The 27,343-nt window shown below is 36.9% G+C and overlaps 1 protein-coding gene across 5 annotated transcripts in view; it reads right to left on the reverse strand.

Annotated features, from left to right (window-relative positions):
• Positions 1-27,343, reverse strand: part of LOC107584936 (brefeldin A-inhibited guanine nucleotide-exchange protein 1-like) — a 73,317-nt gene that overhangs the window by 12,082 nt on the left and 33,892 nt on the right. For 2 of the 5 annotated variants that reach the window (XM_016271709.1, XM_016271708.1), the window contains exons 3-29: positions 26,549-26,699; positions 26,320-26,466; positions 24,970-25,149; positions 24,797-24,850; positions 20,268-20,535; positions 19,157-19,273; positions 18,296-18,486; positions 16,325-16,458; positions 15,054-15,288; positions 14,603-14,702; positions 14,371-14,510; positions 12,942-13,050; positions 12,027-12,035; positions 11,167-11,368; positions 9,391-9,502; positions 8,633-8,838; positions 8,451-8,535; positions 8,057-8,222; positions 7,450-7,601; positions 7,238-7,366; positions 4,956-5,114; positions 4,702-4,846; positions 3,902-3,989; positions 3,768-3,808; positions 3,033-3,202; positions 2,662-2,813; positions 502-674 (exon numbers count right to left, since the gene is read on the reverse strand). In XM_016271709.1, the coding sequence (XP_016127195.1) occupies positions 502-674; positions 2,662-2,813; positions 3,033-3,202; positions 3,768-3,808; positions 3,902-3,989; positions 4,702-4,846; positions 4,956-5,114; positions 7,238-7,366; positions 7,450-7,601; positions 8,057-8,222; positions 8,451-8,535; positions 8,633-8,838; positions 9,391-9,502; positions 11,167-11,368; positions 12,027-12,035; positions 12,942-13,050; positions 14,371-14,510; positions 14,603-14,702; positions 15,054-15,288; positions 16,325-16,458; positions 18,296-18,486; positions 19,157-19,273; positions 20,268-20,535; positions 24,797-24,850; positions 24,970-25,149; positions 26,320-26,466; positions 26,549-26,699 (3,815 nt within the window). The remainder of the gene's footprint in view (positions 1-501; positions 675-2,661; positions 2,814-3,032; positions 3,203-3,767; positions 3,809-3,901; positions 3,990-4,701; positions 4,847-4,955; positions 5,115-7,237; positions 7,367-7,449; positions 7,602-8,056; positions 8,223-8,450; positions 8,536-8,632; positions 8,839-9,390; positions 9,503-11,166; positions 11,369-12,026; positions 12,036-12,941; positions 13,051-14,370; positions 14,511-14,602; positions 14,703-15,053; positions 15,289-16,324; positions 16,459-18,295; positions 18,487-19,156; positions 19,274-20,267; positions 20,536-24,796; positions 24,851-24,969; positions 25,150-26,319; positions 26,467-26,548; positions 26,700-27,343) is intronic. The other 3 variants (XM_016271711.1, XM_016271710.1, XM_016271712.1) reach the window with 3 other exon arrangements.

The following is a 27,343-nucleotide window of genomic DNA, read 5'->3' on the forward strand; positions in this document are numbered from 1 at the left end:
TGAGGAGAGAAGAGACGACAGAGGACTTTTACAAACAGCACTTTTATACAAATAAAAATTAATTAAAAGTTAACAAATGTTCACAATGCAAATCTTCCTTTCCACTCCACCCAGAAGTGTAGGGCGGGGAAAAAACTAAAACAAAACACACACACACACACACACACAAAACTCAAATGGTAAGTGTAAAAAATTATAAATTATAATAAATACCATAAATATAAATAGAATATTTTTAGCTGTAATACTGTTAAGATGTAATAATTTACAAAAATAATAACAATAATTCAATCCTTTATTTTATAACAATATATATATATATCTATATTATTCATATAGAACTAAATTACTTTTTTGGTACAAAAAAAAAACCTTGACTAATAAGTGGAATGAAAAAGGGAAAGGAAAAAAACACTAAATAAGGAAAACAATTAATTATTTTAAATAAAATGCTTCATAATGCCTAAATCAGAGAATCCTTGATCTCCATCAGACACTTACTGACGATGTGTCCAGTTGTCTGGAAGGCCAGCTCTACTATGCTCTCATCCTGATCAGAAGCAGCGAGATGGAACACAGAGAAAATGTTCTTCCACCCTGATCTAATATTCCCAGCCTGTGAGTTGACCATCTGGGCTATACAGCGGACCACCATGTCCCTAATGGTAGGAGATCTGTAGATGGAGAAGCAGCATGTGAATAAAGCAGGAACACACACACACAGACACACACACTCGCTCTCTTCATCTCATTCTGCAGGGGCAAACACGTGTAGACAAGTTCATTTTTCTCCATCAGTCATGGAGTTTAGTCATGATGGCTTCTGACACTGTGTTCACTCACTAAGCCTAATGAGTACTGCAGGGTCCATATGAGCTAATATAACTTTCTCTTCTTCGCTTCCTTTCACTGATGGAGAAGCTACTTAGAAAGTGAAGATTGCCAGGCTGCTTCTAATTTAAAATAGTCAGGCTGTAGTTGAGTTACCTTTTGGAAAAACATAGTTAGTTGCTCTACAATGAGGAATGAGGAATTCAATGAAGATGGAAGCATTATATTTAGAACTAATAAAATAAATGAAAAAAGTTTATGTAACTGAATTTGAAAACATTTCAATATGTATTTCGCTATCAAATTTTTTGAAATGTGAACACTGCTAAGTGTACAAAATGAACCATTAAACTAATTCATAAAAATGAATGGCTAATTGCCAGTGTTGTTATTGTTACCTAAACCTATTTAAAAAATAAAAAGTTTTGTCAATTTCATTAATAAAGCAGAAATAAAAATCTATAAAAAGTCTATAAGAAATGTTGCATACGCAAATAACTAAAATAAAATAAGAATAAAATAAGCTGAAGTACTAATATTACTAAAACTAAACCTATAACTAAATTACTGAAACTAAGAATAAAGTTAAATAGAAAAAAATATATAAATGACAAAAGAACATCAAAATTACTAAAACATAAACTAAATTGATAAAGAAATAAAAAATAATAAATTATAATATATATATATATATATAGCAAAATATTAATTTGTTATTGGAATATTGGAATTGGAAGCTGCAATATGGAGCTTTTGTCACTTGATTTAAAAGTTATTTGAACTTTTAGTTATTCTCTATGGATCAATACACCATTAATGTTAGAGAAAGGAATGAAGAACTATGTAATGTAGCTGTAATTTAAAAACGTTTAGAGGCAGGCACTCCAGTCTCCTGAATGCAGAGCCCTTCAGAAGATGCAGTTCATCCACTTGAGAGAAACAACAACTACGTTCAGCACAAGCCTTGCGTCTCTAACCCGTCTTAAAGGGATAGTTCACCCAAAAACGAAAATTTGACGTTTATCTGCTTACCCCCAGGGCATCCAAAATGCAGGTGACTTTGTTTCTTCAGTAGAACACAAACGAAGATTTTTAACTCTAACTGTTGCAGTCTGTCAGTCATATAATGTAAGTGGATGTGAATCACGGTTTTGAGAGTCAAAAAAACATACACAAACAAAACCAAATTAAACCCTGCAGCTCATGACATTACATTGAGGTGTAAAGACACGAAACGATCGGTCTGTGCAAGAAACTGAAGACATAGGTGGCGGTAATGCACTTATAAGTCGGCGATCCGCCGTAAAGCAAGAAGAAGAAGACGCGTCACGCGCCGGCTGTCGAGGACACGCTCAGGACAGTTGGACATTGTGGTGAATCAGAGGTAAAAAACTATATAAATACTGTTCAGTTTCTTGCACAGACCGTTCGTTTCATGTCTTTACACATCCAATGTATCATCACGAGCCGCAAGGTTTAATTTGGTTTTGTTTGTGTATGTTTTTTTGAAAGCTGTGTTTCCCATCCACTTACATTATATGACTGACAGACTGCAACGGTTTGAGTTAAAAATCTTCGTTTGTGTTCTACTGAAGAAACAAAGTCACCTACATCTTGGATGCCCTGGGGGTAAGCAGATAAACATCAAAATTTAATTTTTGGGTGAACTATCCCTCCTTTAAGGCAAGCCTTACACATTTGTACATCAAACCATGCATTTTATTACAGTTTGTTTGTTATTCAACTGACACTTTCTACATTTGAAGAAGGTCTGGCCTGAGTTATTCAGTGATATTTCACTTTCATTACAGTGTAAATTGAAACGCTCACCTGTTCTTTTTCATTATGTGCTCAAACGGCCTGAGGAAATCCTTCTGGAATCTGAAATTGGCCAACTCGCCTTTCTCCAAAAATTTCATGGACAGCTGCCTCAGAGAATCCACAGCGAAAATAGCAACATCCTCATTGGGATTACAGCCAACCTGGGCCCAAACAGCAAGAGAAAGTGAAGGGAAACGTTAAAGCATTGAGAGCGCTGTTTTCATTTTCGGCTCTAATCTATTAGATATGCCCTCCCGCAGGCAGAGTGAAATTTAAAAGCATAATTAGATTTCTCTGATATTTTACAAAGCCACCGTGACACACACTCTCCATGGACCGCTTTCCTTCCGGCGCTGATTTGGTGGCCGCTTTGAACTCACCTTATTGAAATGATCCCCTATAACCTCCCATATCCTGGACCACTGCAGCCTGATACGACCCATGTTATAGTACGATATCTCCACAATCTTCTGCAGACTGAACATTCGAGGGTGTGTAGGGGAGGCCAATTCGTCCATCGAGACAGCACACAGCCATCGTACAAAATCCACTGCAAGACACAACGTCTGTCAACAAGATGTCACTTAAATCTTCCCTGATATGACAGAGCAGCTCATGGGTTCAAATCCCAGAAACCCATAATTTAATTTAATTAATGTAATTAAATTAAATTAAATTAAATGTAATTTAATTGAATGCTTCTATTGTAAGTCGCTTTGGATAAAAGCGTCTGCGAAATGACTAAATGTAAATATAAATGTTGATTCTGCAAGGACGAATAAATTGATCAAAATTGACAGTAAAAAACATTCATAATGTTACAAAATGATTAGATTTTTGAGCACCAAATATAGCATATTAGAACGACTTCTGGAGGATCATGCGACACTTCACACTTCCCAAATTCAGCTTTGCCATCACAGGAATAATCTGCATCTCAAAATGTATTAAAAGTAACTTTAACAGTTACTTTAAATTATAATAATATTTCCCAATATTACTGTTTCACAGACTTTCATTCAAAAACATTGGCCTCAAAACCATTAACGGTTGTGTAAGTGTAAATATACATGTCTGCCAAATGCATAAATGTACACATGAAATCTTGAACTTACCGATAGCATTTCCATCAAGTCTGGTAGAGCCTGTGAATATCCTGCAGAGAAGAATATGAGTGTTTGTAACAGTCCAGAGACATTAGTGTTTGTAACATTATGAGTTTCATTAGAATTAATGATAACCATCATACCGGTCTACAGCAACTACCACACTTTGCGAGCTGGTCTCTCCGATAGACTCCTGAATGCTTGCGATCTGTTTGCGATCAACGTTCCCTCCTACAGCGAGAAAAATCACATTGTTTATACAAACACAAACTTCATTTCACACAATGCTGCTGGATAATTATATTGGATTATCATAAAGCAATCTTAATCATAATTTAGCATGAGTTAAAATGTTTTTTGATGATGCAGTGGCAAATGGAAAAACTGCAATTCTGATGGTGCTTGTGTTGAAAGTAATGTCTTTTGTCTTTTGACAAAAATGTCCTTTAAATTCAGATACTGTCATATATTCATGAACCTATTTTACTCTGATTGAAATGTTGAAGAACAATTTTATTTTACAAACCAAACATTACCTACATTTTTACAACCTGATAAATGTATACTATTTAGCTTTTCATTTAAACATGTATTAAAGATATAAAGAATTTATTAACACGAATATAATCTTAAAATCATTAAACTACTGCCATGCTGCATCCTTTTCATCTCATTTGTGTTTGCCTATTGACGAATAATAAAATCCTGTCAACGAACATTTTTACTCTAACAGATCAAATTTCTAAATAAAAAGAATACATTTCTAAATATTTAGCTATTAATTAATATTAAACAATTTACACAGATTCCAAAAATAATTTATTTATACTGTACTTTTTTTGTCTCTACCGTGTTATTAACAAAACCCTTTGATATCAAATATTTTTGTTCATTGCATTGATGCGAGGATGACTGCTGCCCATGTGAAGTGTGACTGACTGACCCAAGCCCAGGTACTCGTCAGACGTCTGTTCCTTGGTGCTGGTGATGAAGCCTTCCTTCCCCCGTACGGTTCCTGATATGTACCGAGCCTTCACTCCTGTCCCGATGAGCTGGGCCAACTCCAGCTGACTTATGCACTTCAGGATCTGCAGCACACATAGACAGAATAATAATACCTAACAAAATTTGTCTGCCAATCACATTGCATAGGAAACGTACAGGCCTGTCAAAGAGCTGGGTTTTGGTAGAGCTCACCTCATGCCAGGAGTTTCCTAAATAATTTCCATCCGTGTGAGCCACTGTGATAAGGGTCTTGATGGTGTCGATGTTCTTCTGCTTCATCTCGGTGATTCCCGAGCTGGCCGTCAGCAGCGTGAAGCGGGCCAGAGCCTGTACATATGCATCTCGCTCCAACTGGAACAAACCAACACAGAACAAAAACTTTTGGACCCAATAATGACTGAAATCTTGGTCTGTTTCTCACTGAAAGCTATCGTACGAGTCCCACTGTTATGAAATATTAGTAGGGATGCACCGACACCACTTTTTCCAGTACTCGCCCGATACAGATACTTTTATTTTTGGTACTTACCGATACCGATATTTTTATTGCATTTGTAAATTTTTTAAATATTGGGTACAGAAACCAAAAAGGGTATGTATAATGTTAGTTGGTTAACTTCATTTATCAAATAGATACAGTCAAACCAAAATGTATTCAGACACCTTCAACATTTCTCACATTATCACCGTTTATTCGCTATAGTTTAGAAAATGGTAATAAAATATGACAAGAACTCAGAGTTAAACTGTGTCAGAACAAATTCAGCTTGATAATGTTAGATAATTTTTATAGAAAGGTATGTAATAGATTACAATCAACCAAAACAATTCAGACAGCTGTTAGTATGACAGTATTTACACAACTATGAATACTTTGTCGGGTGACCCTTAGCCTTAATAACAGCCTGTAGTCTCCTGGGTATGCTGTCATCCAGCTTCATGCAAACCTCAACATCAGTTTTTTCCCAGACTCGGCCTGAATAATTTTTGGACCCAAATTTGTATCAGCTTTACTGGCAGTCCACTGTATAATATGTCACAGTTTACTTTATTTTGCTATCCTCACTTACATAAATGAACTATAGTGTCCTACACCCACTAGTAAAAAAATATAAAAAATGATATCTGGTCTCTGAATCATTTTTGGTTTCACTGTATATCCTTCGGTTATCTTCACACTTAATTATGCTCATTAAAATGTATTTTACAAGTTTTTGTTACTTTCACTGTTCATTGTTTTGCTCTGTGATACATCATCTGCAATTTAATAGCATTAGAGCTGCTCCATTGCAGCGGCATAGTACTGTAATCACGCGCTTTACTGTAATAATGCAGGGAACCACTCGTTATAAATCTCCTAACTGTGATATTTTCAGAAATAGAAGTCACGTTTTTTCATCTGAAACGTGCTGCGATTTATATTCCAAAGCCACTCTTATAATGCAGAAACACTAAAGCAAGCAAAACACGTGCAACGCGTGCAGGTATTTGTACTGATGCAGAATAGTACAGCCTAGCGCATTTCACACAGGCTGTTAGTTTCACTTTCGCCAGAAAGTTGTATATGGTTGAAAATAAATGATGTTTATAGTGAATGCCCCTATGAATGGTTTTATTTTTATGATTTCGTTTTAATCCAAATAATGCGTGTGCTAAGTGAGTGAACATCAAAGATCACACAACAGAAGTGCGCGCACTCTCTCTCTCTCTCTCTCTCTCTCGCTCTCCCTACCGTTAAGTAACTTGTGCATTGTTTTACTTACTTGTTTTTGACATATCCGACCGAACTACAAACTTTCCAGTGATGTCTGTGAGAAAGGTATATTAACTCAACAAGCTCGCACATCTGCGCCGCCGCACGCTCAATCCACTCAGCGCACTTTGCTTATCAACTCGCGCACATCAGCTATACAGACGTTAATACTGAATGTTCAACATTATATTCATTGCCTACATATACTTCGTAGTAGACATCCTTAACTCCTTTCTGCTGTCTGTTGTTGGTGTTTCTTTGTCTGAATATGGCGCTTATCACATGCTGTGTGGTATCGGCGTTTGGTATCGGGGCATTTTAACGAGTACGAGTACAGGAGCTCCGTATCGGGCCCGATACCGATACCAGTATCGTATCGGTGCATCCCTAAATATTAGTGTCCTTTTTGAAGTTTTACAGCTCCGATCCCAATTTATTGTAATGGTATGGAAAAGAGCGACATGTGCATTTATCAAAATATCTTCTTTTGTGTTCCACAGAAGAAAGTCATAAGGGTTTGGAATAACATCAAGGTGAGTAAATGATTTTAAGTTTCATTTCTGGGTGAAGTATTCCTTTAAGCAATAGATCATTCCAGGCAAGGATGAGTTTTTAAAGGTGCTTATTCGGACAGAGACTGAATAGTAATGCAAACAAATGCCAGGCCTTTCTCGGCTTCAGTAAATGACCTCTTCACGGTTAATGCAATGTGTGTATTTACCTGAATGCTGAAGATGCACGCTATCCTGATAGCACAGCGGATTCCCTCCAGGCACAGAGAGGCCACCTCAGTGTCATCACAGTCCTGCAGACCCACACTGAACGCAGCCAGGAAGGGTGTCCAAGCCAGCTATGAGCGATCAAGATAATATGGGATGAGTATTTGCATCCAAATAGAACGTATGTGTATGTGTAAGCACATGCGGGGAATACCTTAAACATTGGTCTGACGTGTTCGAGGTGGGTGGCACTTGTAAAGGGGGCCTGAACGTGGCTCACGGCCTCCATCAGAGCCTTGGCGGTTTTTGCCATCTGCTCCATCTCAACATTATATAGAAGCCTCCTCTGCTTCTCACTGGCCACATCTAATCCAGATATAATAGCAAAATATGCCATCAGTCACCACAAAACACACCTCAAAATATCAGAATAATCACAGAACAAACATGTTCATTTGTCCTCTTGGAATTCCAACAGCTTGGCTTTAAATAATAATAATAATAATTATATTTAATGTTTTATTAAACAATTATAGTAATTATATTTAATGACTAAAATGAATACTAATTGAATAACAATTACAAAATACTGGACTACTTAGTTCAGTCAACCACCGCATTCTATTGTAAAATACTACAAAATAAAATAATTTATACTTAAATTGATAATTAGTGGGATAATACACAGTCTTTTTCTTTCCTAACTGAAAAACAAATAAAAGGATTGCTGGGAACTTAATTAGCAAAAAAAGAACCCCCAAAAATTCAAAAAGAGTCTATTTGATTTTGTGACCATGTTTGTCGGTTCGTCAAATACTCACTTTGCTTATTTGACTTGAGAGTTAACTCCTTTGTCTCCTTCATGGATATTTTTTTCCCTGCGATTTCATCATAAATGGCTGAAAGATACTCCTCCGGCAAATCTTTACTGTCATTGATACCTCGGTTCATCTTGATGTATTGCTCTTTCGTCATTTTATTCTTCACCTGCGCCAAGATAAAGGAAACAACAGATCAGTAGCGTTCTTCCTCTTGTTTTCTGTTGCGTTTCAGCAACATCCATCACCCTACATTTAGCTATTCCGCTCACATATGCCAAACAGCAGTTTCCAGCTCCGACGTTCACATTAACATTCATAGACACGGGAATGAAAAGAAAATGCATTCTGCATTCGCTGTAGATTTCAGTGAACAATCAGTGCTTGGTGAACTAACCTGCGGACTGTGTAGATCTGTAGTCAACATGATGATTGAATACGCAAGAACGTATGCGGTGTCAGCGCTGGCGAACAGTGTTTGCCTAAGGACAGAGATATAAGAGACAAACAGCGACTGAGTTCAGTGTTTGTGGCATAGTTAGTGATGTAGGTTAATCGGTTGCAACAACACGTGCTCACCCTTGGTTGCATTCTAAATATCTAGCAGCAAATTTCTCCATCAGTCGATCAATTTTCTGGGCCTCTCCGGGCAGACGGAAACCCTCAAGGAACATGCGCAGCGCCGGCACGAAGTCTTTGCCCTGGAAGTCCATTTGGTCGACGTAGGCATACATAACCTCTTTATTGATGCGATCGTTGTCTCCGAGAAATTCTCCTACCTGGATCTGTCAGGGTGGAAACAGAAGGGCCAATGAGTCAGATATCGATTGTGCAGGTAAAACAATATACATCAGAAAAAACATGTTTCATAACTCAAAAGCACATGCTCAATACTACAGACGCTGCAGATTGGAGAAATCCTTGAGCATTTATTCAGTGTGCTGTGCATCATTGAAATGCAATGTCTATTAAAGTATTCCGCGCACATCTCAAGTCATTCAGAAGGCTGAGGGCTGTTCTACTGAAGTGCCCTAATTTTAGGGCAGATATAAGGAGCTCTCTCTTACTGCTGGAGTCTTTTGAGGACTGATGAATGAGCAAATGAGATGCCGATTCATCACACTGAAGGATTAAATCATCACTAAGTGGAAGTTTGGCTACACTTTGCTGGAGCGACTTGATATTTTGTTTTTCAGATATGTTTCAGAAAAGCTCTGCAGTTTTATTACAGAAGACTGCTGTTTTGTTAAAATCTATTTGACCCTAGGCAACAGTACATGGAAGAAACAAAGTAAAAATATTGTATCTTATAGGCAAACAATAGGTGTATGTCTTACAGAGTCAAGCCTCTCCTCTTGATGTAAGAACTGGGCGATATCTTCGGGCGTGGTTCCCAGCATGCCTTGCTCCTGCAGGTACTGAATGCCCCTCTTTGGTTTTTTGTTGAACCTGTGCAAAATGGTAAATAGAACATCAACATATGAGCCACATATATAGATTCAGCATTTTTTAAGTATGAAGCATTCACATGATACATTTTTTCCCTGAGGTTATGACGTTAGTAATAGTGTTTGTACCAAAACGAGGTATAATATGTCCCCTCTCTCTCACTGTTAAATGGGCTGCTTTTGATGTCGTGACTCAAATCCCCATGATTGTGTAGCCTAGTGAACCAAACTGAGAGACCATTTTGAAGGCTCAGGAAACCTTTGCAGGTGTTTTGAGTTGATTAGCATGTCACCATATTCTAATTTGTTGAGATAGTGAATTGGTGGGTTTTTGTTAAATGTGAGCCAAAATCATCACAATTAAAAGAACCAAAGACTTAAACTACTCAGTCTGTGTGCATTGAATTTATTTAATACACAAGTTTCACAATTTGAGTTGAATTACTGAAATAAATTAACTTTTCCACGACATTCTAATTTATTGAGATGCACCTGTACATTGTGAAAGATTTATAAAACATACGGGTATAGTCGGACTAAAATGGTTTCCTCAGAAGGAAATGCAGAGTAGTAGGTGCTACACATTGCCAGAAACAGCACAAACCTTGACAGATATTCATACATTTTACATTTTGGTTTCTAAAATACCGAATAGGGCTCACTGACATGTAAATGTGAGCAGTCTTGTGTTTAAATTGAGATGCACTCATCCAACATGTGTTGCAGAAGCTGCAGAATGTCTTTTTTCCACTAGGGAAAAAGTTGGGTTGTTTGAACCCAACAGTCCAACTACTGGCTAACTTGTCTGGGAATTGGGGTTGACATATTGGTCTTTGCTCCACTCCACCATACACTTGAGAATGGACACCAGACACTCCAGTCCTTTCTTCCTTAGAGTCAGCTCCTGAGGGACAACATGAGCTGGGATCACCAACACAGTTTTAAAAGAATAGTTCTTATGATTTACCTGTTCCAAATCAATATGCTTTTTTTTCTTTTGTAAGAGAGAGAAAAAAAAAAAAAGACATTTCTTGAAAAACTTTCAAACTTCAAAAAGAACAAAAAAGCATCATGAAAGTAGTTCATACGAGATTTCTGTGCCTGAAGTTCAATTCAAATTATTTTGAATATTTCTAAACATTTACATTTGCAAATATATATAGACAGTGCTGGGAAGTAACGGAATACATGTAATCTGGAGTACATAAATCAGATTCCAAAAATTAAGTACTTCTAATTAGATTATATTACATTTTAAAGTAATCAAGGGATGGGACTGAATACCTGTTTGTCTTACAAATGGCAGATGGGGAGTGCTTTTATGAAACATGTTTGCAAGCAATTATTTTTACAATTCCAACTGTTCCTTAGAACGCCACAGAATTTGCACACTTCACATATAAGATAGGTCAGGAGTGTCCAAACCTGTTTCTGGAGGGTCAACATGCTGCAGAATTTGGCTTCAACTTGCCCCAACACATCTGCCTGGAAGTTTCTAGTTAGCCTGAAGATCTTGATTACGTGTTTTAATTGGAGTTGGAGCTAAACTCTGCAGGACAGTGGCCCTCCAGGACCAAGACTGGACACCCCTGAAATATGTAAACTAAGCAACTTTCCATACAAATGTCTATTGATAGTGATTTTGTCAAACCATGTATGGCTTACAGGTCAATGCCTTGCTCTATGATCTCCTTCTGTTGTTTGAGGACCTCAAACTGCTCAGGGTTGTCCGTCCCGGACATCTGCGTGCTGTAGCTCCCGATGCCCGACGAGGCAGTGGAGTCCAAAGAGTTTATGCTGCCATAACGGTTAATTGTTTCCGGATGCTTCGACTCATTGGTCTCCTGTTCTAAAGGCTTTTCTTGGCCTGATTGAGAGAGAAGGGAATGAAATTCAGATAAAATTTCATAGAAAGCGGAACGACAAGCCCATTTTTGTAAAACACCATGAGCCCCCACAGCCTATGGAATAAAGACGGCATGATTCATTAGGCTCATGGATGTATGAAATGTATTTTGGTGTATTGAGTCTTTTCTCTGGCTCAGCTCCCTATATGAGTTTCCCAACATAACACTTCTCTAATAAAGTCTTTGGACTCGGCTGACTCGTATCACAAAAACAGCACAATGGGGACTGAAGAAAGAGCAGCATGACCTGAATACACAATGTAACAGATCTGAAGTTGGTGCAAGCAAGACAAACAGGCGGTTTGGGTATGTGGAAGCCATGGTTGCATGTCGCGGGATCTTATTACACACTGGAAACACTGTAAAAGATTTAGCGGGTAGCTATCGCTGTAACAGGAGCTGTCAGGTCACTTCCTCCTTTCTCAGAGTTTCCTCTCTCGGAAAGATCACAGGATTCAGTAGCAGCTGGGAAATACTTACCCATTCGTATTCATTTATCTGTTTGATATACAAAAGCTAATACGGCCACAATACAAAGGACTATTAAGAAACCACTATCTAGTTTATGCAGCACATGCTAATGCAATCAATTCTAATGTCACTACAAACTGACGTTACCTGCTCTTCCTTTTGATATGCGTCCGTTAAGAGAAAAGAACAAAGATTGATTGGCTAGCATGATGAGAATTCAAGAACCTGAAAGCCTTGATTAGTGATCCAAAACAAACATAATGCACCTGAAGAGTTACCCAGATGAGTATGCTACAATCTGATTGGCCGATTATGACATAAGAGTTGCTATTTAGTCTAGATGAAAGGTTCCAGCCATTTGCCATTGTAAACATAGCTACATTAAATCCATGGTAACCACTGTCATTAAAAAAAAATCTAAAATAGCCTTTAGCTATGTGCTTCCAAGTGTTCGACTTGTCATTTAAAAACAAGCAAGGATCTCTGGTTTATGATTGGCTGATAACTGAAAGTCTGAGGTGGGCTTGAGGCAACAGAGAAATTTCCCTTTGGGCCATATCAGAGCCTCTTCTCCTCCAACCCAATATAGCCAAGCTTGATTAGACCTAAATCCCCTCTGCTCCGAAGAGGCAGGGCCTCTAGCCTGGCGCATGTTCCCAGCTCATACGAGAAGCTTGGTTTTACAGTGTTCAGGGAGCCTGCAGACTGCCTCCCTGATGTCAGGGTGATGAATAACAGCCTCAGGGTTGTTTGATTAAGATGAAAGGCCTGCGTAGCCATCACGGTGAATAGCATTTCCTGCCTGTCTTTGAGGCACAGGACTCCTAGTGCGTTGTCTTTAAAAGCAACTGTATATTCAGAAGCCTCTGGACAGCAGCATAAATGCACTCAGAGGAGACTCATTTAGAAACACCAATGCCGTTACCTGGAATATGTAATGCAACTGCTTTGATCCAAAGCATATCAGGATATAGAGAGGCTAAAGAAGGTTCGACAGGTATTATACTGGTTGAGGAGCTAGTATTGATGTTTCTTTCTGTGGAGGCTGACCGTTTGCCTTACCGAGACTTGTCTGGGAATTGGGGTTGACATATTGGTCTTTGCTCCACTCCACCATACACTTGAGAATGGACACCAGACACTCCAGTCCTTTCTTCCTTAGAGTCAGCTCCTGAGGGACAACATGAGCTGGGATCACCAACACAGTTTTAAAAGAATAGTTCTTATGATTTACCTGTTCCAAATCAATATGCTTTTTTTTCTTTTGTAAGAGAGAGAAAAAAAAAAAAAGACATTTCTTGAAAAACTTTCAAACTTCAAAAAGAACAAAAAAGCATCATGAAAGTAGTTCATACGAGATTTCTGTGCCTGAAGTTCAATTCAAATTATTTTGAATATTTCTAAACATTTACATTTGCAAATATATATAGACAGTGCTGGGAAGTAACGGAATACATGTAATCTGGAGTACATAAATCAGATTCCAAAAATTAAGTACTTCTAATTAGATTATATTACATTTTAAAGTAATCAATCAGATTACAGTTACTTTTTTATGGATAACATGATTACATATTATTCACACAATAACAGTAAATTATTCATGCGTTGATTTGTCCTAATTCTTCTTTTTTCTCTCTTAAATTTTCCTTTCTAAATAAATCTTCCAGTTTTATGAAACTGCACACACAGCCACTAGTCAGGTGACTATAATTACACAAAAAAAAGGAAAGTCCAACAAAATTGTTTAATTAGTCATTTTTATGATTTAATTAAGCTTTATGATTAATTAGCTTTTCATCAACTCACAAACCCCCTGAAGTTCATTCAAGAAGCCCAGTTTGGGAAACATGGTGTAAAGTAATGTTTAATGCACTTCATGATGTTGATAAATAAAGTAATCAAAATGTAGTTAGAATACATTACGTAATATATGTTATCCAACAGATTACATTACTAACTACAATTGTCATTATGTAATTAATTTGTAATCAGTAATGGACTACAATTCATAAGTAATCTACCCAGCACTGTGTGTGTGTGTGTGTGTATATGTGTATATATATATATATATATATATATACACACACACACACACACACACACACACACACACACACACACACACACAGATAATTTCAAATGTTTGAGGTGGGAAATGATTTTCAATGTTTTTGAAAAAAGTTTGAAGCAAAATACTGTAAAAACGGTAATATTGAGATTTATTATGAAATTCTGTTTAAAATAACCATTTTCTATTTTAATATATTTTATTAGAGACAAAAATCTCTTTCAACATTATAAATGTCTTTACACGTTTGACCAATTTAATGTGTCCTTGTTTGAGTGCCACTGCACACAATATAATTTTGTATGGGAAAGAGCACTTCAAATGTCTTTTTGTGTGCTCATGAACAAAATGAGGGAATGAGCGTGAGTAAGTGATGATGATGTCAAAGTGAACCATTCTGTTTAAGGACAGTGTGTTTACCTGAAGTGGGGTTGTACCCAGTTCATGGCCTGCTCGTCCTTGTGCAATCTTTGAGAGGTCATTCACCAGCCTCTCGAAAATATTAGCAGCATTCAGGTCACAATCATAATTAACATAGATATCTACCACACTCTGGGCATCTGTGAGAGTAGAAATATCATAGAATTGCTTATAGAAACACTCTCATATATATATATTTGAACGTCAGATGGAAAAAGAAAGTCTTTCATACCAGCACATATTCTAGTGAGGGTTTGAATGACCATCCACTTATGGTCATACGAGCTTGTGGACGTTTCCAGAATATAAAGAAAAATCTCTTTGAAAAACACCTGAGGAGGGAAAAACAGAAATACAGTCAAGTTTTTCACCTCATAAATTCATAACCAAGTCAGTAACAGAACAAAAATAACGTTTCAACAATATATAGTGTTGTTAATATGTGTAAACTGATCGATTTGAGAAATATCACTACACAAGGCTGTGCACAATAAATCCTAACATACTCGACTGGAATGAGGCACACACACACGAACAGACTGAGGCAGAATTACAAGCTTTCATCTTAAACCACAGCTTCAATAAATCCACACTGTCAGCTAGACGCTCCACAGACTGACGCCATCAGGGCAAGACACGCCAACACATTACGATTCGGGAGGGGGGGGACTGAGTTCAGGCACCTCGATTTGCATCTTGAGATGTGTCTTGAAGTTGGACAGGAGGGTGAGGAAGATGGACAGCGACAGCTCGAACACCTCAGGGACAGAGGAGACGCCGTTTTTAGACAGCGCTACACACAGGTACTGCTTGATGGCGTTGATGAACATCTCGTTGGTTTTGAAGATGGGCCCAGCGTTCTGCAGGATGGACAGAAGGAGCTGCAGCGAGAGGACCTTGGACCGCAGCTCATGGGATCTGCAGGAAGATGAGGAATCTTAGGTGATTAAAACAATATTCACTCCTCATTCATTATCAAATAATCATGCCAAACTAAACTTAATAAAGAAGAATCAGTTAACTTTTGCCTTACCGGGGCGAAAACCGCATAAAAACTAATTAATTGAGTATTTAAATACTTTAAAATTTCCTCACTGACATGGCCAAAGAAACAATACCGTTTTATTAAAATATCAGATTTTCATGAATTAAATTATTAAGTATTTAATTAAATATTAATATAGTAATTCTCAAAACTATCCAGCAACAGAATCCAAGGGGACTCTACAGAAACAGCTACCAAACCTGTACTAACTGTACTAACTAACAAAATGAAGCTACATTTTCTGGACGGTTGTCAGGGCACTTAAGGTGTTGTAGGCAGTTGCTAAGTGGCTTCTAAAAGATCCTTCAATGAAAGCCCATTTTACTGTCCTCTAGTCCAATCACTTTAAAAACAAGTAATAAAAAAAAGATTAAACATGTAACCTCTCCTCAACAAACGTCATGATCTGAGGCATCATTTATGTCCCTAACCTCCAAGTATGCTTGCCTTAGCATGCACCACTAATAAATAAAGTCCAGGACCTGTCCTGATGTAAATCAAGAGTGGTCAACAGGTCTCATTCCATTTGACAAAGAGTGACCAATAGCACTGAAACAAGCTTCCTTCCTCACTGCACCTGAAGATAAACCAGAATGAATGGATCTCTTTCTCTTCAAATGACAGGGAGGAGCATCTCTCTTGCCCTCTGACAGCCCTATTCACCTGTTATGGGACGACAGCTGATATAACCATATAGATAACTCAACTCTGTGCAATACGGACTGATGCCGTCAACACACACACACACACACACACACACTAAAACCACAGATCTCAGATAGGATATAACCACATCAAACTCAATTGGATCCAGACTGGGGATGTCATTTTTGGCACAATATTTGGTACAACAAATAAAGAGTTCCTTTCGTATACAGTCAGAAGTTTTATTTAGAAAGACAAGCTTACTTCGGATCAGGGGGACTGTCTGAAAGGGGCTTCATGGAGAGCTTGCAGAGTGAACGGAAAACCAAGAATGCATCCTTCTGGAGAATATGGGAAAACTTTGCACCTGGTGCTGAACCAGTGGTAGCTACCGATTCCTGTAGGAGAAATGCTCATGTTAGAAATCAAATTTAACTGCCAGGAAAATGAATCATCATCTATAGCACGTAACATGCATCAACCATAAAAAAGCAACAGGCCATAAAATTGGTGTTATGGTTCATTAAGCATATACAATGGCCCCAAAAAATATTTGGACACTTATGACACTTAAAAAAAAAAAAAAAAAAACATGAATACCTTTGTGTTTATTAACAGGATTTCTGCAGAGTTTTTAAAATCCAATAAGACTTTTGTATAAAATTAATACTGTATGTTCATACAGAACAAACCCATTCAATCTCAAAACAAATCATGAATCTCAGATTCTTTTACTTTTTTTTTAATTAAACAGGGATAGATTCAGCTGCAAAACATGGTAACTGCAAGTTTGAAATATTCAAGTTTATATGCAAGTTTAAAATATTTAAGACTCCTGTTTTATTCAATATATGCATAATTACTGAAACTGGTAGAGATGCACCGATTACAATTTTCTTGGCCGATTCTGATTTCCGATTTTTTTTGTTAGTGTGATCTGCCGATACCGATTTTTGCAGATTCCGATTTTCTTTCTAAGAACTATAATTGACAGCATATACAAACAAAAATCTATTTTTCTTCAACGCAAAGTATTATTTTCATAAAAAAACACAAGTAAAAAGTCAGTAATAAAATAAGAACAACAGCACAAATAAATGCAATAGAATAAAGAGAGCTATGAAACTAAGTTTTTCAGGTTAAGTTTTTATTCAGTTAAGAAATACTACAGAAATTAAAGTAATCAAATGTAAAATAACACATCCAGTGCAAGTTAAATACAAGCACTATTTAACCGGAGTGAATGAGACGTGTGTGTGTGAGAGAGTAGGGGTCGTCGGAGAGAAGAGAGCGAGAATGCGTGGCAAAATGGATCGGCTCGAAATTGGAAAGAAGTGAGACTGACCGGCCGATCACCGATCCGGAAAATCGGCCGATTCCGATCCCTGGCCGATCGATCGGTGCATCTCTAGAAACTGGTCTACGCACTTAAATACCAATACAAGTTAATTAGAGGTCGATCGATATTGGATTTTGCTGATGTGATAATATTGTGTTTATAGAAAGGCAATAACAAGATTGTAACAATACTAGGAAATATCTATATATTGAATGTCTTAAATAATGTTCTTAGTCTTTCCTTCCTGTGCTGGGGTGACCTAAAGAGAAGATACACAACGGAAAATCGGCCGATTCCGATCCCTGGCCGATCGATCGGTGCATCTCTAGAAACTGGTCTATGCACTTAAATACCAATACAAGTTAATTAGAGGTCGATCGATATTGGATTTTTCTGATGCGATAATATTGTGTTTAAAGAAAGGCAATAACAAGACTAGGAAATATCTATATATTGAATGTCTTAAATAATGTTCTTAGTCTTTCCTTCCTGTGCTGGGGTGACCTAAAGAGAGGATGCACAATTTTGTTGAATTAAAGGCCAGATACTGTTTACTGTGTGAGCAAAGAAACGGGTGAAAAAAACACCAGGACTCTTATTTCCAAAAGTGTATATGCTTTATTTATTACTTCTAGCTGCTCATTCAAAAAGATGAGGATGAGGAGAACTGCTTTTTTACAAAACATTTCACAAGGAGCAGTTTGTTATTGTAGCAAAACACTTGAGAGAAAGGAGCGCATCAGGGTTTGTGACATCACAAACAAACCCTAAAATTTTATTTAATTAAATCAATGAAGTCAGTCCTGGACAAACAAGCCAGTCAAACCAATTACACGTGTAAACAAGAAACCATTTGACTTTTTTTCCCCATTCATGGCAGAAGTGGAAACTGGTACCTGAGTGTCAGTGGAGGAGACAGACAGTCTGTCGTCGGGGAGGGACGGAGTGAAGCTCGCAGAGATGGGTGTGCCAGGGATGCCATTGACGTGAACACTTTCGTTGTCGCTGCCCAGCCCTCCCTCCTCTTCCAGCGAGTTTGGAATGCCCTCAGCTGGCTCAGCCTCGCCCTCACGGCTTTCCTTAACATCTGAACACAGAAAAACAGACTTCGGGTCAAATGGGATGTTTAAAGTGTATCGCTACCAAAATCAAACAGTGACTAGTCTAGCCATCCAAAACCTAAAGATTTGCTTCCTGATTTGGGACAGTTCATCAAAAAGTGAAAATTCTGTAATAATTTTCTCACCTGTCATTACAATCATGTTATTACAAACCTGTCTGATATCTGTAGTACACAAAATTAGAAATTTTAAAGAATGTATTAGTAACTTTTCCCCCACAAAAGTAATACTTTTAATAATTAATACAATTATAATTTTAAAAATGCTGTTCTTTTGAACTTTCGAGTCATCAAAAAAACCTGAATAAAAATTTTTCACATTTTACTATGGTTTTCACAAAATTATTAAGCAGCAGAACTGTTTTATAAGCACAGAATCAACATAGATCATGTGACACTGAAGACTGGAGTAATGGCTGCTGAAAATTCGCCTTTGCCATCACAGGAATAAAGTACATTTTAAAATATATTCAAATAGAAAACAGCTTAAATTGTAATAATATTTCACAATGTTAGAGTTTTTACTGTATTTTTGACCAAATAAATTCAGCCTTGGTAAGCACTTCTTTCAAAAACGTCTAAAAAAAATCTTTAAGTCTGTCTTTCTGTCTCTTTAAGCAAGATGAATATAACTCACCTCCAGCAACCGTGTTTACAACTTCTTGCAAAATGCTCTGTACGATCTCCTGTGCTTTCTTTTCATAGTTCTGGCTTTCTTCTTCCTCTGTGGCTTCCGTGCCATGCTCTGCCGCACCTAAAAAGACAGCAGAGTATGTTTAAGCGTCTAATTCTGTCTAGTCAGGCATTCATTGTGCGATAGGAGGATTTTCCTTCCAAGCACGCTCTGTAGTCACATTAAATCCACGTTATCAGTTTCCCAATTTAGCTTTAATACGTGTTAATAAGAGGGAACTCCATACTGCCAGTAACTTGGTGAGGTTCTGATGGAAAGCTGTGCTATTAAACTTACGTAAGACACTGACACAGTTTTCCAATAGTGACACATCATTAGAAGACGTCTTATCTGTTCTGATGTCAAGCCTGAATACACGATTAACTAATAATGACTAGGAATCAGAGCTTGGTTGTGTCTAGCAGTGTTGGGAGGAGGAGGGTAACCAAATAAAAATAGAGACTCTACCAACCTAAAGAGTTTTTACCCAAAAATTAAAATTCAGTCATCATTTACTAACCCTTGTGTCATTTCAAACCAATAAGACCTTGGTTAGACTTCAAATCACAAATTAAGATTTGAATCTTCTACGTTTTGGTTGTCTGGATTTTGAATAGAGAAACAGAAAACTCACAAGGTATTATTAAAAATATCTTAATTTATTTTTCAAAGATTAACCAGTCTTAAAGGTTTGGAATAACATGAGAGTAAATGATGACAGAAATATCATTTTCTGGTGAACTTTAATGACATATCAGCACCAAAGCTCATGGCAAGAACAAGGTGGAATCAATAAATAAATACAAAACTATATCGTTTAAATTAATAAAAAAAAAATCTTCAAACTGAAAATTACAATCTATACAAGACTTCCCAAATGTATCTTTTAAAAAGAAAGTCTGAAACTCTTTCTGAATACACCCTACATTTTCAGTCACATTTATAGCCAAGTGAACTGAGGCAATAATGAAAAGCAATCTCCTAGAGTCATTTAGAGAAATTACCATAATAATTTACATTAACATAGAACCCTAAAACTAAATTAATCTCTGCATGTTTGCATGCTTCTCTTTACTTTGTGCAGCAGCAGTAGCCTGGTCTGCCTCGGTCTGCTCATTCTCCGCAGGGCAGAAGTCTGTGCCGTTCTCTGGTTCGGGACTCTCGTACGGTGGGGATCCCTGCTCGACCTTGCTGCCCTGGTGTCCCGGTCCACCGTTAGCCTCCGTGGGCAGGCTTTTGCCGGGGGTGTCGATGTGCCGCTGTCCAGGAGACTCTGGTTCTTGCTGGCTGACTGGAGAATGCTGTCTGTGCCGGTCTCTTTCCATCTGCTTGGCTTCTTGCAGCTGGAACACACATACACACAAAGTCAACTAATTTTAAACATGAATCAGAGTGAGTTTATACACTCATGTTTCCTCCGGGGCAGCTGGGAGCCCAAAGCCAAGCTGATGTCCATCCATTTCTCTGAACGGGAGGAAAATTATTACATTTAGGAATACAGACTGTTCTCGTCTTTTAAAACAAAAAGAAACACAAGACCAGGATCTTATAGCATCTTTCTGTATGTGAAGACAATGTCTGTGTTCATAGAGACAGATGGTGGTTTGACTACATGCAGCTGGAATGACAATCTGGACTACGCACATGCTTACACTGGTGTTTTAAAGGGGTCATATGATGCTATTTTAAAGATCATTATTTGGTGTATTTGGTGTAACAGAATATGTTGACATGCTTTAATGTTCAAAAAACACATTCTTTTTCAAATACTGTACATTATTGTAGTTCCTCTATTCCCCGCCTCTCTCAAACGCATTGTTTTCTACAAAGCCCCTCCTTCCGACAAGCACAGTCTGCTCTGATTGGCCAGCTGACCCAGTGCATTGCGATTGGCCGAAACACCACAATCATGCGTCGGAAATGTAACGCCCCTTTCCATAATCGCGAGCTTCAGCTTTCAACATAAATGTAAAGACAGTAAATAATGTCCTTAGTTTTACCATCAGTTCAAGCCCGAAAGGGAAACAGAGTCGCGTGACAGAAACAGTGATGATGCTCGTATGTATTTGCAGTACACAAGCCGCGATTAAGAAAGCTGACTCCACTGTGATGTGACCCTGTCTCTCTCTCTCTCTCACGCACACACACACACACAACGTGATACTCTACATGGCACAAAACTCCGCATTTGAACAGTCAATAGCAAATACTTAAACTATTAAGAAAACATACTCACAGTAGCTGATTCAGAATAAGCGCCAGATTGTCATAGCAAAGTCGGACCCAATTTTTTTTTTTTTTGAAATAGCATTTGCACAGCAAGCCTTGTAGGCTACTCTCCTAGGTTAACAAAACTGTCGTACATAAAATGTGTTGCACAAATTCGAACATCTGGGTTGTGCTGTTCTGTTGTAAATAAATCTTAAAATCTTAACATCTACTTTTGGAAGGCCAAATAAAGTGCTTTTGCTTTCATACAGAAAAACACAGCGTCTCCCTGACATGGGAGAAACCACGCCTTCTTTCCTTGTATGAACATTTTGGCAGCATTACGCAAATATTTCCACATCGTGACGTAGAGATGTGGGGGCGTGTTTCAATGAGGCGTTTTAGCCCGATCTGGAACAGCCTTCTCTTTTAGATAGAATAAATTATTTTGTGGGAGACTTTGAGCTTTGTAACTCTGCAGATTTTATACATGCACAAATAGCTACACAACACACTAAAGAAAAGGAAAAATAGAAATCGCATCATATGACCCCTTTAAAGCAGGATAAGCGTATGACTCTTAAAGGGGCAGTTCACTCGAAAATGAACATTCTGTCATTATTTACTTACTCTCATGTAGTTTTGAACATGTAGGACATTCTTTCTTCAGTGGAACACAAAAGAAGATATTGCATACACAATGAAAGTCAATGGTGTACAAAAAAAACTTTGGACTCTTGATTTTCACTGTCTTTTGTGTTTCACAGAAGGATCAAGCAGCATCTTCAAATTCTCCATAGGCGCTATGGCACTAAAATTCATTGCAGGGGGAATCAATCTGCCATCAGTGATGGTGAGCATGCCACATTATGCAATCCTGATTAAAAAAAATTATTTTATCATCTGCATATTTTGTCTCAGACACAAACACCATGTCAAAAAAACAACAACACACACACAGGGTCCAAATGGCCCAAGTATGACAACTGAATCTAAGCTGGTAGCTTATACAAACTGAACATGTACAGACAGCAATATGGCTGGGTCAAAAACAACATTTTGGCTTTGGTACAATACCAGCTCCTACCCTGGTATCCATAGTGAATCAAAAGACCTTGGGCATAACAACTGATAAAATGAAAATGGGGCTGTAAATAAATAGTTTGATATAATACCAGCATCTGTTACCTAGTAAATAGAAACTAGAAAATAAATAGGAAAAAATTATAAATCAATATCTTATATAAAATATAACATTAAACTAGGTCTGTTAATAGATTCAATAATTCAATGTAAATAATTTGTCATTAACATAGTATATATGCATTATAAGTTATATTTGTAAATAAAATAAAATAAACTAATTCAAATCTCAAGATAGAGTAATTAACCTAACCCTAACCCTCAAACAAACACATCTTCAATATTGGACAGCTGATTAGTTATGCATGATGTGTCTGGCGGTGTTAGAATAAGTCACGCTCCGTCCAGACTACTAAAACTGCGTGACAGTGTGTTTAGCTTGTGCCAAAACCACAAGCCCCACTTTCAAAGTGGCATCCTTTTGATCAGTGCAGCGACTGAAACATCTAAACTGCACCTCACTGTCCTCATCCACATGCAGCTATCTAAACCACAAAGATACAGACACGTCGCATTTGCTCCTGGTATCAACATCCATCTCGGATGATACGAAACCAAATGACAACACTAAATACGATTGTAAACAAGGTCCAAAATAATTATTGATCCGATCACTCAGTGCAAAATGTGTCCTGAACAACACTAATCATGTGACACACTATCATCTGAAGTTAATCGACTAAAATAATTGTGCAACAATTCTGCTCAAAACATTGTTTATGGCGTGATCAAAGTGTATTTCAGAAAAACAATGACATTTTTTTTTCTATACTTCCTTTCTTGATATTGAATATTCAAAATATACTAGCAATTATTTTGCAGTATATAAAATTAAGCACCGTTGTGAATATCACCTTTAATACACTTTCATAATGTGTCAGTCCATCAAAACTCTGATCCAATGTTTCCTTGCCATTATTACTGAAAATATTACTGGAACTTTCCATGTCAAACGATTAATCGCATCACTGTGTATATTTATTATGTATACATAAATACACACACATACAGTAAATATGAAAATATTTACATGTATATACATTTATATTCTTATATTTTATATTATATATAAATATATTTAATATATAAACATAACATATTTTTCTTAAATATATACATGCATGTGTTTGTATTTATATATACATTAATGTATATACACTGTGTATATACATTAAATATACACAGTATACACCCATACATTATGTAAACATAAACTTTTATTTTGGATGCGATTAACCGTGATTAATCATTTGACAGCACTAATATTTATGTATTATGTGGTTTATGATTAAACAAAATGTGCATATTATTTAAAAAAAAAAAATTTCATGCAGTGAAAAAAAATGGAGAAAACCTTGATTATTTTAAAAAGATTTGTATATGTACTGTACATTACATTCACATACAGGCACATTCTGAAAATACAACAAATGTTTGATTAAAATGTTGGTTGCTCTGTTCAACTAAGTATTTTTTAAAGAAATTAATACTTTTATTCAGAAAAGATGCATTAAATTGATCAAAAGTGACATTACAGACATTTAAAATGCTGTTCTTTTGAAACTTTTCAGGAAGAAATCCTGAAACAACTACGATTTTCACAAAAATATTAAGTGGTTTTCAACATTGACAATAATAAAAATAAAAAGTTGTAAAAATAACAATAACAATTATTATTATTCCATTTATTAAAATATTTTTAAAAAATGTTATTAAATATTTTGATCTAATAAATGCAGCCTTGTTAAAAAATCTTACTGATCCCAAACATTTGAATGGTAGTACTCGTCAAAAGTTTTACATAATCACAATATTTAAATAATTTCTAGGAAAAAAAATTTGCCCAGTCCCATAGAGTAACATATGTAGTCATTAATTAAAGACTCTTTCCTAACAATCCAAACACTTTGTCACATGACAATTACTACCAGCTGTCAACAGCAACTTACGACCAAATCACCTGAGACGGATGTTACTACCAGGTGTAAACGTGGCCTTACAAACAAGAGAGAACTGCTGTAATCACACTCTTCCACAACAAATAAACATGGTTAAGACAGATGAAAGAAACTCATTTGTCATGGAGGGGACGACAGCAGGCAGAAAACGAACGCAATGAAGCCAAGGCAAGCAGACTTGAGCGAGACGTCTGAGAGAGAGACAGAGTGCGAGAGTGACGGATGAAACTGATGTACACAAACCAGAGAAAACGTCAGATCAAGCAAATTTGAAGGCAGTCCCGTCACTCTTTACCTGACGATCTCGCTTTCTTGATGCCAAAGACCAACTGATCTTGTGATTTGTAAGCTATATTTTCAAGGGGGAAGGAGGAGGAGGAAGAGGCATCAACCAAAAAGAAAGAAGAAATGTTAGATCAAGGTGTCATTTCTCCATATTACCACAGGAGAAGTGTCAAATGCACTCACTGCTTGGTTCTCCATGCGGGCGAATATCACATTCAGCATCTGCGTGAGGGTGGCTTTGGCCGTGGTCTGGTTGATGAGGTTCTTACTGGCCAGATAGATGTTGTAGCACGTTCTTACGGCCTGCAGAACCGTACCTTCATGGATCTCGATGTGCTGCGAGGTCACGGCTGTAAGCAAGGCCTGTCGGGGGCCGGAGTGAAAAGAAACAAACACAAATGTCACCGCTGAGGAAGTTAAGCCATGAGTGTAGCAATAAACCCTAGGAAAGTATTCAGACAATATGGGGAGCGTTATTATTTATTACTTTAGCTGCAGGAATCTTGGTAAAGTTCAAACAGATTAGGCTCGACATGCGGCCGTATGGAGGAGTTCAGCAGCTTTCAGGCGCCGTGGTTGTCCTGCTACTCCGCATTCCACAATGAGATTTGTAAAACAATAGCTTAGGCAAATGACGCTATGGAAATCTGAGCACTACAGGTTAGGGCAGTTCTACATGAACCTATTCAAAATTCAAAAAAACATGATAAAAATAAAACTATATCACACACATATATATATATATATATATATATATATATATATATATATATATATACATACATATACATATATACATACATACATGTATACAGTGTTTTAGTGCTTTGTTTGCCATTTTTTTATCCTACCACATATGGTTAATAAACAAATTGTATATATATATACATATATATATTTTTTATTTTTTTTGGACACCAGGAAGACAACTGAAAACTATAATAGACTAAAATAAAATAATTAAATCAATTACATTTTGATTTGTTTTGTACTATTGAATTAGTAGTTTAAACAAACATAACCATTCCCCATTAAAAATTGCAACTCCATTTAAATAAATAAACAGAATTTCCATTTAGGAGCTGAAAGACATTTCTGCCAGTTTTGCCAGAATTTTTTTTTTTTTTAAGAATTTGAAAATCCCTTTATGTCATAATAAATTTGAATTTAATAATAATTATATAGGTTTTAAATATTAATAATAATAATAAATAAAATAAATAATAATACAATTATTATTAAATTATGATGACAGAAAGGGATTTTCCAATTATTAAGACAATTTCTGCAGAAACTGACAGAAATACGTCACACTATTATTATTTTTTTAAATGTCATTAATGATCATTATTTAAGTAGAGATATACTTCTGATATACCTTCTAGTACTTTAATATTGCAATACTGATGATCCTGTATGAACATCACCCAAATATCCTACAGAAAACAATGTTCTCTGAGCATTTCTGAATGCAAAAAACACGCATTACTTGCTCCACATGCTTATAAGCAATCTCACATAAAAATATTTGACCTTTATAATTTGCAACTGGATGCCTTCATCCGTCTGCGGTCCTTGGAAACAGCCACATACAGTCTCGATGATCCTGTCGATGAGTTTTTTTCCGGGGGTGGTGTTGTCTGGAGCGCTGCCCGTCAGGTGACCATATGCTATGAGTTTCTGAAAAATCATGAACACAGCGCATGAGATGAAACATCCTCTTAAGAAGGATCCTGACATCAGCGTGTTGCAGGGCACTGACCTGTAAACAGTCTAGAGAGGTGATGACGATGCGTGGACATTTGGACTGACAGGCCAACTCAAACGGCAGGAAGTACTTATCTGCTTCAATGAAGTTGGTGTTGGATTTGATTGGCGGCAAAGTACTGGACTTGTTGTCCCCAGCCGGTGGGCTACAAAACAAAACAAAGACGTCAATCAGTCTAACTGATTAGCTGCTGACAATAATTTTAACTTTTTTTTTTTTTTTTATAACTTCCACCACAATACAAAACAATAACATACACACACTGCCTGATATACAACAAAAGAGAATACAAAAACAACATTACACATAAGATGACAAGCAGAGCATTATATCACAGTTCAAAATTAACAATAAAAACTGGGGAGAATACATGAATCTTCTATACACCTCTAGGAACACTATGTCATACCAAGCCACAAAATGTCACAGGTAGAAGCATTTATGCAGTTAAGGTATGGTGTCCATATACGATTAAAAGCATCTGTTGTAGAATGAATAATACAGGTCAAGAGTTCCAGAGGGATAATTTCCCTAATGATTGAATGCCAGCCTTTGATGGAGGGAGGCTTATCACTGATCCATGACATCAGCAGATTCTTCCTGGCAGCAAAGTTAACAGACTAAAAAGTCGTCTTTCAAATTTATTAGAGATAAGCCTACAGGGAAAACCCAGAAGAAGTGACAAAGGATCCAGCTCCAGATCCAAACCAAAGACGTTATTTAATTGAGCCACAACTCTGGACCAATAAGCCTGAATCATGTAACAGTTCCATATGCAATGAATATAAT

Source organism: Sinocyclocheilus grahami, unplaced genomic scaffold (genome assembly GCF_001515645.1).
Source record: "Sinocyclocheilus grahami isolate Dianchi unplaced genomic scaffold, SAMN03320097.WGS_v1.1 scaffold65.1, whole genome shotgun sequence".
Taxonomy (NCBI): domain Eukaryota; kingdom Metazoa; phylum Chordata; class Actinopteri; order Cypriniformes; family Cyprinidae; genus Sinocyclocheilus; species Sinocyclocheilus grahami.